The 8797-nt window shown below is 25.1% G+C and overlaps 1 protein-coding gene across 1 annotated transcript; it reads left to right on the top strand.

The window, feature by feature from the left end:
* Nucleotides 1-6997: 6997 nt before the first annotated feature.
* FOIG_11746 (uncharacterized protein) lies at nucleotides 6998-8596 on the top strand. The gene has a single exon (XM_031212313.1). It carries the CDS (start codon nucleotides 7205-7207, stop codon nucleotides 8441-8443), a length of 1239 nt encoding a protein of 412 aa, XP_031058290.1. The 5' UTR covers nucleotides 6998-7204; the 3' UTR covers nucleotides 8444-8596.
* Nucleotides 8597-8797: the final 201 nt, after the last annotated feature.

Below are 8797 nucleotides of genomic sequence, written 5' to 3'. Positions count from 1 at the left end.
AGGCACTGCAGGCAGGTCAGGCTCTATTGACAAGACGTAGCTCCAGGAGCTACGTTCAGGAGCTATCAGGCGGTCGGTCAGGATCTTCTGCGATAACGTATCGCCACGTGACTGAGATCCACTTGGCCTGTCGGTCTAGGGTAACCTAGTCTGGTCTTGCGCTGTGACACTTTTACTAATATAAGAGGTTTCTATTTAATAACTACTATAATCTTTTACTTATCTATCTTAATTCTATTATATAAGATTTTATATCCTAAGTATATTACTTAGGATTAATAAAAGTGGCTTTTTATAGGTTTAATAAGTATATTAGTATCTTATAGTACTTTAAGGACCTTATAGATATATTCTATATGCTTTTCTTTTATATTAGAGAAGATAAGGATATTATCTAAGTAGTAGACTATAAAGATATTAAGATATTCTTAAAGTATATTTATAATTATATACTAGAATACTATAGGTATATTAATTAACCTAAAGGGTATAACTAGGTATTTAAATAGTTTATATTTTATTTAAAAGGCTATTTTTTATTTATTACCTTTTTTAATTTAAATAAGATTATAAGTAGATTTAAGATTAAGGGCTATAAATTATTTCTTATTAAATAGGTAGTCTTTAAGTTTAGTAATAAGTAGTAATAGTATTTTATCTTTTTTTATAATCTTATTTAATTATTAGTAATTTATTATAAGTCTTAACTTATTAGTATTAGGTTTTAATATAAATATAATTAGGTATCCTATTAAGGATTTTAATAGTCTAATATATCTTTTTTATAGTATATTATTTATTTATTCTCTAAGTATTCCTAGCTTATCCTAAGATAAGTTATAAATAAGAAAGAACTTTAGATTTCTTCTATCTTTTAGTATAATTTTAATATTATAATTTATATATTAAGGTAACTTAGTATCTAATTCTTCTTAAAATAATTTCTTATAAATATAATACTTTAGTAATATATTCTTAAGTTATTTATTAGATTCCTTTATAGTAATTTATTTTATTTATTTAATATCTTAGTCTAATTATTTAAATTAGCCTTTAAGAATTATAATTATTTACCTAATATATTTAATCTTACCTTTATAATACTTATATTATATTCCTTTTAAAATAGGTAATACTTTATTATACTATTTTTTATTACTCTTATTAATTAAAGTTTAAGATCTTATATTATTATTATCTAAATTATTTTTATTATCTAAAAGGTAATCTTTATAATTTACCTAGCTAGTTCTCTAGTTAATTTATATATTATAGTATTATAATTATAGAAATCTAAGTATTAAGTTATATTTCTATATTAGGATAATATTAAAGTTAATACCTTAGTTTTTTCTATTAATAAATACCTTAAGGTAATTAATTTCTCTAGTAATTCTTCTATTATTATAATTATAAGTATCTCCTTCTTTATCCCTTATAATATAAGGTTCCTTTTTATTTCTCTATAATAGCCTTAATTTATTAACTATTTTAGAAGAAATAAAATTTATATTAACTTTACTATTTATAAGTATATTTAACTACTTATCCTTAATTCTAACTTTTAATTCTAGGCAGGTTTATTAATTTTCTTTTATAATTATTCTTAGAGCTTTTTCTAGGAGTTTATTTTTCTTTATTTTCTTACCTATTTAATGCTTTATTATAAATAGTATATACCTTTTCCCTATAAGTAGTTTATACTATATTTACTTTTAATGCAGTTAATATTATTAGGATATTTATATAAGGTAATAAGTTATTATTAGTATATAGCTTTTATCTTTCTTACTTTATAATCTAAGATAATATTTATTTTTTCTTCTTTAATAAGGGGTTTTTTTTTCTTATTTAAATTCTTCTAATTATTCTTATAATTACTACTTACCTAGCTATTAAATAATATCTTATTTATCTTAAGATACTTCTTCTTCTTATTAGATAATATCTTAATTAATTTAATTAAGTTCTTAGTTAAATATTTTATCCTTAGTAATCTTAATTTCTTATTATACTTATTTACTTTATTAAGTAATATATTAGGAGTTTTAAATATATATTAAAGCTCTTTCTTATATCTTTATATAGGCTTTTAGTTTTATTATTTAAAATCCTTTATATTTCTTTATAACTTAGTATCCTAGTATATTAATAATTAAATAAGATTTTTATTTTTAATATTCTAAGATTTATACTAAGAAATAGTTATTTATTATCTTATCTTACTGGTATTATAAGTAATAGTATTATATATATAATATCTAAGATATTTATTTATAATTTAAGTAAGTTAAATACCTCCTTAGGTCCCTTTTAGCTTATATGCGTTTTTCTAGAATAATAAGGTCTTTTATTACTTTTTTTATATAAGCTTAGATATAAATATTATTATCTTATTTTATAATTACTTATTTTCTAGTAAGTTTTATATACTTCTGGTATTTACTAATCTAGGAGTGCTAATTAAATTTATTATACTAGGGCATAATAAAGGTGTTTTAAGTTATTTTTTTATTTTTACTTTAAAGTTTCTTAGTATTAAATTCTTTTTAAATTTTATAAGATTCTAAGTAATTTAAGTTATTAATATATTAGTTTAGTTATTTTAATATAACCTTAATAGGAATATTATTAATTTCCTAGTTAATCTTTTTAGTATTAGGTTTATTATCTAGGTTAAGGGTAACTTTCTTTCCTTTTTTAATTATAAAAATAGATTTTCCTTTAGTGAGTTATTGGCGGTGTTTAGGTATAAGTATTTATTTTAACTTAATTATTTTATCTTTTTTAGCTTATTATTATTTCTTTTATTCTTAGTTATTTCTTTTCTCTTTTTTTTTTCTTATTTTATAAATAAAAAACTTCTATAGTTAGGGCTATATGCCCTAGAATAGGTTATTATTCTAGTTTTAGTTTAAGGTAGTATTTAATAAGGGTTTCCTCCTTACTAAGAAATAAATTATATATATTAGTAGTAAGTCCTAGATTAGATAGGTTATACCCTAATCTAGTTATATTAATAGTTTTAATTACTATTTAAGGTCTATTATTTTTTTTAATTATATTAATTTTCTTATTTTTAAGAATTAGTTTATATTTCTAGTTAATTTTAATAGGGTTCTTATATTCTAAATTATAATATCCCTTCTTATTATAATTCTAATAAGTAATTTTAAACTTATTCTTTTTAATTATTCTAATAATTATTAATCTAAAATTAATACTATAAGAAGTATTATTATTTTATTTCTTTCCTTAATTAGTATTATAATATAATTTATTTCCTTATTATCCTTAGTTATTTTAGTTATAATAGATTCTTTATTAGAATTATATATTATTAATCTTAATAGCTCTACTAATATAATTAACTAATATCTTAGGTCTTGCTTTCTTATAGAGTTTTACTTAAACTATTTCTTTAAGCTTATTAAAGAAAAGTAATATAAAAGGTTCTTAGTCCTATCTTAGCTTAGTGGCTAGTTAAAGAAATTTAATTTTATACTTTAATATAAATTTAATTTATTAAAGTATTTTAATTTTTCTTTTTACCTAGCTTTTTTTATTAATTAACCTAAATACTTATTATATAGCTTTCTTAAACTTAATATAATTATTATATATTTAAAAGGCTTTAAGTAGTAGTTTATCTTTTAGCATAATAGTAATTTCTTTTAATATAAGTTAAAACTATTAAATAGTATTACCTTTAAGATATCTTAATATATATATAACTTTATTACTATTATTAGTAAATTAATTTAAAAAGTAGCTTATATAGGCTTAGTATTAAGTAAAAAAGGTAGCTAATTTAATAGGATTTCTATTAAATAATTTAAGTATATTAGGTTTAAGAATTTCTCCTAATTCTTTCTTATTTACTACAATAGCAGTAAGCTAATATATTTCTTAAATTATATTTTAATAATTAATAGCCTGCTATACCTAAAGTATAATAACTTTAACTAAGGCTTATCTAAGGTTATTTATTTTAGTTATTATATTAATTATCTACTAATAAAGCTAGGTAATATTAGAGTTAATATTACTCTTAAAGTTATTATTTATATTTTAATTATTATTAGTAGGTATTAAAGCAGCATAGAGTATAATATATTACTAGGTAGAATTAATATAAGTAGCTATTATATTTATATTACTTAGTATTATATAGTATAATCTAAATAAGAGCTATTAATATATAATAGTTAGTTTTTAACTATAAATAAACTAAGTTATACTAAGTTTATTATTAGCAGATTACATAAGGCATAATATTAAGCTTATTAAAGTATTATATCTTTTAATAGTAGATTTAATATATATTAGGCTTAATTAATATAAAGAAGTTTTATTAATAGCTAATAAGTTAAGTTTTATAAAAATATAAATAAATATAATTTATATACTAGAGGTAATGTTATAAGAGTAATGTAAAGTAAGGTTGCTATTAATCCTAGAATAATATAATCCTAGAATGCTATTAGTCCTATAAGTATTAGTCCTTTCCTAGTTAGCAGGTTAAGTAGAGAAAATTATAAGGTATATATAACATAACTGCTAAGATTATAATAACCTTAGTTTAGTTCTTGCAGTTTATATAGTTTAGGGCATTTATATACCATATACCTAAACTAATTATAGTTATAGTATTTTATTTTAGATATATCTTAGGGTTTTTTAAGTCCTTTATTTCCTTATTATATAGCTTTTAGTATTATAGGTCCTAGTTATATTTTAGATATAGTATTATTTTATTAGTTACCTTATTATAGGCCTTAGTTTTAAGAGTTATTATAATTATTATTTTATCCCTAGTTAGGGTAATATAAGTTAAAGTTACTTCTTCTTTCTTTTCCTAATTTAATAGCTTTCTCTCTTTTATATTTATATTATTATTTATCTATCTTAATTATTATAATTATATACTTATTTAAGGTTTTAGGTCTATTTGCCTTATATAATTTATCCTTAACTTCTTCCTTTAATCCCTTATAATAAATCTCTATAAGGGTATTATTATCTTATTAAGTCTTAGCTATAAGTTACTTACATTTTATAGAGTAGGCTATATAGGATTTATCTTATTAGATCTTTATAATATCTACTACTACTTATTATTCCTTATTAACTACTTTAAAATTATCTTTAAGAGCTATTTTAAAATTATCCTAGTTTATAAAGATATTAATTATTTCCTAGTCTTAAATAGCTTTATTATTTTTATTTTCTAGGAAATCCCTAAGAATAGGTTTAAATTAATTTTATATATTTCCTTAGATTAGGGGTACTATAAAAAGCACTTTAGCCTTAGTGCTAAATAATTTAATTAGGAATAAGCTAAAGTATATTTTTATCCTAGTAAGAAAGGGTATTATATTTATTACTTATCCTTTAAAAGGTTTTAGCTTAGGTAATTTAAGTAATTTACCTAGGTTATATCTTATATAAATAATTAATATTAGGTTAAGGGCTATAGCTACTTATTTATTTACCTAGGTTTATAGGTAGTTAATTATATTATATAATATAATAATCTCTATAATTAGTTTAGCTATACTAAGTAGTCCTTTATTATAAGGGGGTGCCAGGCTAATACTAGTATTAGTATTTATAGTATTAAATATCTTAGTAGTATAATATTACTTAGTTATTTTAATATAATATATTTTAAATAAGAGCTATTAATATATAATAAAGGTGGTTTTAAATAGGGAAACTAGTTTATACTAGGTTTATATTTACAGATAGTATAAGGCATTAAGTATTAAGTAAGTTAGGTATTATATCTCTTAATAATTAAGTAATATATATTAGGCTTATTAATATAAAGAAGTCTTATTAATAGCTAATAAGCTAAATTTATAAAAGTACTAATAAATATAGTTTATATATTAGAAGTAATTTAAGAGGATTACTAAGGTAATTAAATTATAGTAATTTTAAATTATAATAATTCCTGGAGTATTATAATCCTATTTATAAGGTAATTTAGCTCTAATTAGCCTATAGCTATTAAGGGGCTAATGCCTTATATGAGTTTTTATAGGATATATATAATATAACCGCTAGGGTTATAATAGTTAAGGACTGGCCATAGGACCCTATTAGTCCTTGTTATAGTTATTAATATATATATATATCTATTTAATAGTAAATAAAACTTAGCCTACTAGCTATTAATAAAGCATCTTTATATTAATAAGCCTAATATATATTACTTAATTATTAAGAGATATAATACCTTATATTACTTAGCACTATGCCCTATGTTATTTATAAATATAAACCTAGTATAGACTAGTTTACCTATTTGGAAACCTAACTATTATAATAACCCCTTAGATATTCTCATAAAAATCCCTTAGTTAAAATCTTACTTCCTTAAGCTTTAATTAATATAATATTATTATACCTACTTAGCTTATTATAAGATAAGTTATTATATTATAATTAATTAGTAATAAAAAGTTAAGGTTTTTAGCTTATATTAATATAATCTTTTAAGGTTAAAGCCTTAATAGTAATTATTTTAATAAGATAATACTAAAAAGGGTATTTAATTTTTTAAAAATAAGAAAAATATCTTTTTTTATACTTATAAATTAAGGCTATTTATTTAATTAGATCTTAAGGTTTAAGGTAATAGTTATATAATCTACTAAGACTTAATATTAAGGTTATTATTTTTTTTATTATAATATATAATACCTTATATTATATTATATTAATAATAAGTATTTTATTTTATTATCTTATTTTAATACCTTTTACTTTACTTTATATATTATTAAATAGGTATTTTAACTTTTAAATATAATTAATAAAAAAATAATATATATATAATATAGCCTAATAGGATTATAATATAAGATAACTTTTTAAAATATCTTTCCTCTCTGTTTAATCTTGGCCTAATCGGCTTGTCTGCTTTGATGGTCAAAGTTGGGATTTTCACATATAGTCACATTATCCAAGCGTTTAGCTAAGTATTAATCTTATTCCTGTCAGCACTACGTTTCAGATGTCAGCATAGGTGGAGCTGTCTATACTATTATTCACCTCAGCGTGACCTTCTTTTCTACAGAAGCCTAATTCTTTCCATAGTGCTTATTTTTAGGGGAATTTCTCAGTCCAAGACTTCCTTTGTTGTCCTACTCCCTAACCAGAAGTCGATATCCAGAGCCCTCTGGAGAGACCAAGGATGACTGTGTTTATTAATCCTCTCTTGTACCAAAGCCAAGAGATAGCCGTTTCTGACTGGATCACTCTTCTCACTCTTTGTTTGGCTCCGCTCATTGCGCATGTTCTCATCGGCGCACCTTCACCGACTTATCTTTCTCTGAGTCGACCACCTTGGCATGAAAGAATATGCCACTACAACCCGACTTCCATTCTCTGGCGATACGGAGCAATCACTGACCGTCGAATTCGGGCTAAGAACTGGGATAGATTCGACCTGGCTGCCAGCAATGCTTTGTTTTGGACTGACCAAGGCTGGGATGGATCTGAAGAGATGATCGCGTACAGCCGACCGCGTTGTGTTCAACTACCCGATGGAGACAGGGTTACCTTGTTGTCAAGAGACGCGATCAAGACTCTCATTATTACCGTTCAGGGCATGCAGGCCATAATCCTGCTATTGGGCAGTCAAATTGACCCTTCTGCCCCAAGTTTCACACTGTTGATGGCTGTCGATATCATTTTCTTTCCCATCGCACTTTTCGGATTGTTGAGGCTGTGCAGCTGTCTCTGGCTTACGGACGAGTTCTCATTCGCCTCGATGGAGGACATCCCTGCTGGTTCTCCACAACCCATCGGCTGCAGCACGACATCCTTCGAGCTATTGGCTGCCAATCCTGCGACGATTGAACCCGAAAGATTTCACAACTCAAGGTTTTGGGGCAGCAGAACATTTCGATGCACATACGCTCTAGTGCTCCTCGCTCTCCTGGGGTTGGCCCTGTCCTTCATGGTCCCGCACGGAGACACTTTCTACACTACGACAACTTTCGTGGTGATTATCTTCTACCTAGGCGTGATCGGAATGACTGCTCTGATAACAGCCTGGTACCTGGGAATCAAGGGAGCTAAGTCTACTGTCTTGCCTTGCATATCGTCAACCTGGTACAAATTCTACACCGGCGTCCTGTTGGGCTTTGGAATTGCCGTGATTGTCATCGCATGCATTGAGACCCGCAAGACTCCCTGCGGAAAGTTCACAAGCGGTCCAGGTATACAGGCTGATCTGTTGGCATGCTTGCGCGGCAAATTTGACAAGATCGACCATCATGATATTGTTGACGGTCCATATAATGGCACCGTTAGTTATGGCTTCCAACGTCCCAACAATGCCAGCTACGTGGTAGCTCACTACGAAGACGATCAGCAAAATGTCTTCAATTTTACTAGAATGTGTTTCAGCAGTATGTTTGGAATCTGAACGGCGCAACAGCGTCTATCAAGCAGGAACAGGCAGAAATCCTCGGCCGAGCTCTAAGTAAAAGTCTGTATAATATGAATATATTATAGTTGTAAAAGCAATGAAAATAGAGAGGTATAAGAGAAAAGCGGTAGTCAATTAGTAATTTTTGGCCCTAAATGGCTTGCCAGGGAAGAGTCAGTTATAGTATAATTAAGGAAGTAAGGACCAAAGGCGAAAACCAAGTCTCTGGTTTGCCTCATAGCTACGAGCCTTTAACTAAGGAAATAGACAGTGATAGATGAAAAACATGTACACAATACCACGTGATGATAACATGGTATCCTTTATTATATCAGTCACATTCCAGAAGTT

This window comes from Fusarium odoratissimum, assembly GCF_000260195.1.
Source record: "Fusarium odoratissimum NRRL 54006 unplaced genomic scaffold supercont1.22, whole genome shotgun sequence".
Taxonomy (NCBI): Eukaryota; Fungi; Ascomycota; class Sordariomycetes; order Hypocreales; family Nectriaceae; genus Fusarium; species Fusarium odoratissimum.
Note: the sequence above shows the minus strand (reverse complement) of the source record. Positions and strands in the feature narration are given on the sequence as shown.

What these genes read in the sequence shown, in the direction of transcription:
- FOIG_11746 (XM_031212313.1), top strand. Translation starts at nt 7,205, where the DNA reads ATGACTGTGTTTATTAATCCTCTCTTGTACCAAAGCCAAGAGATAGCC.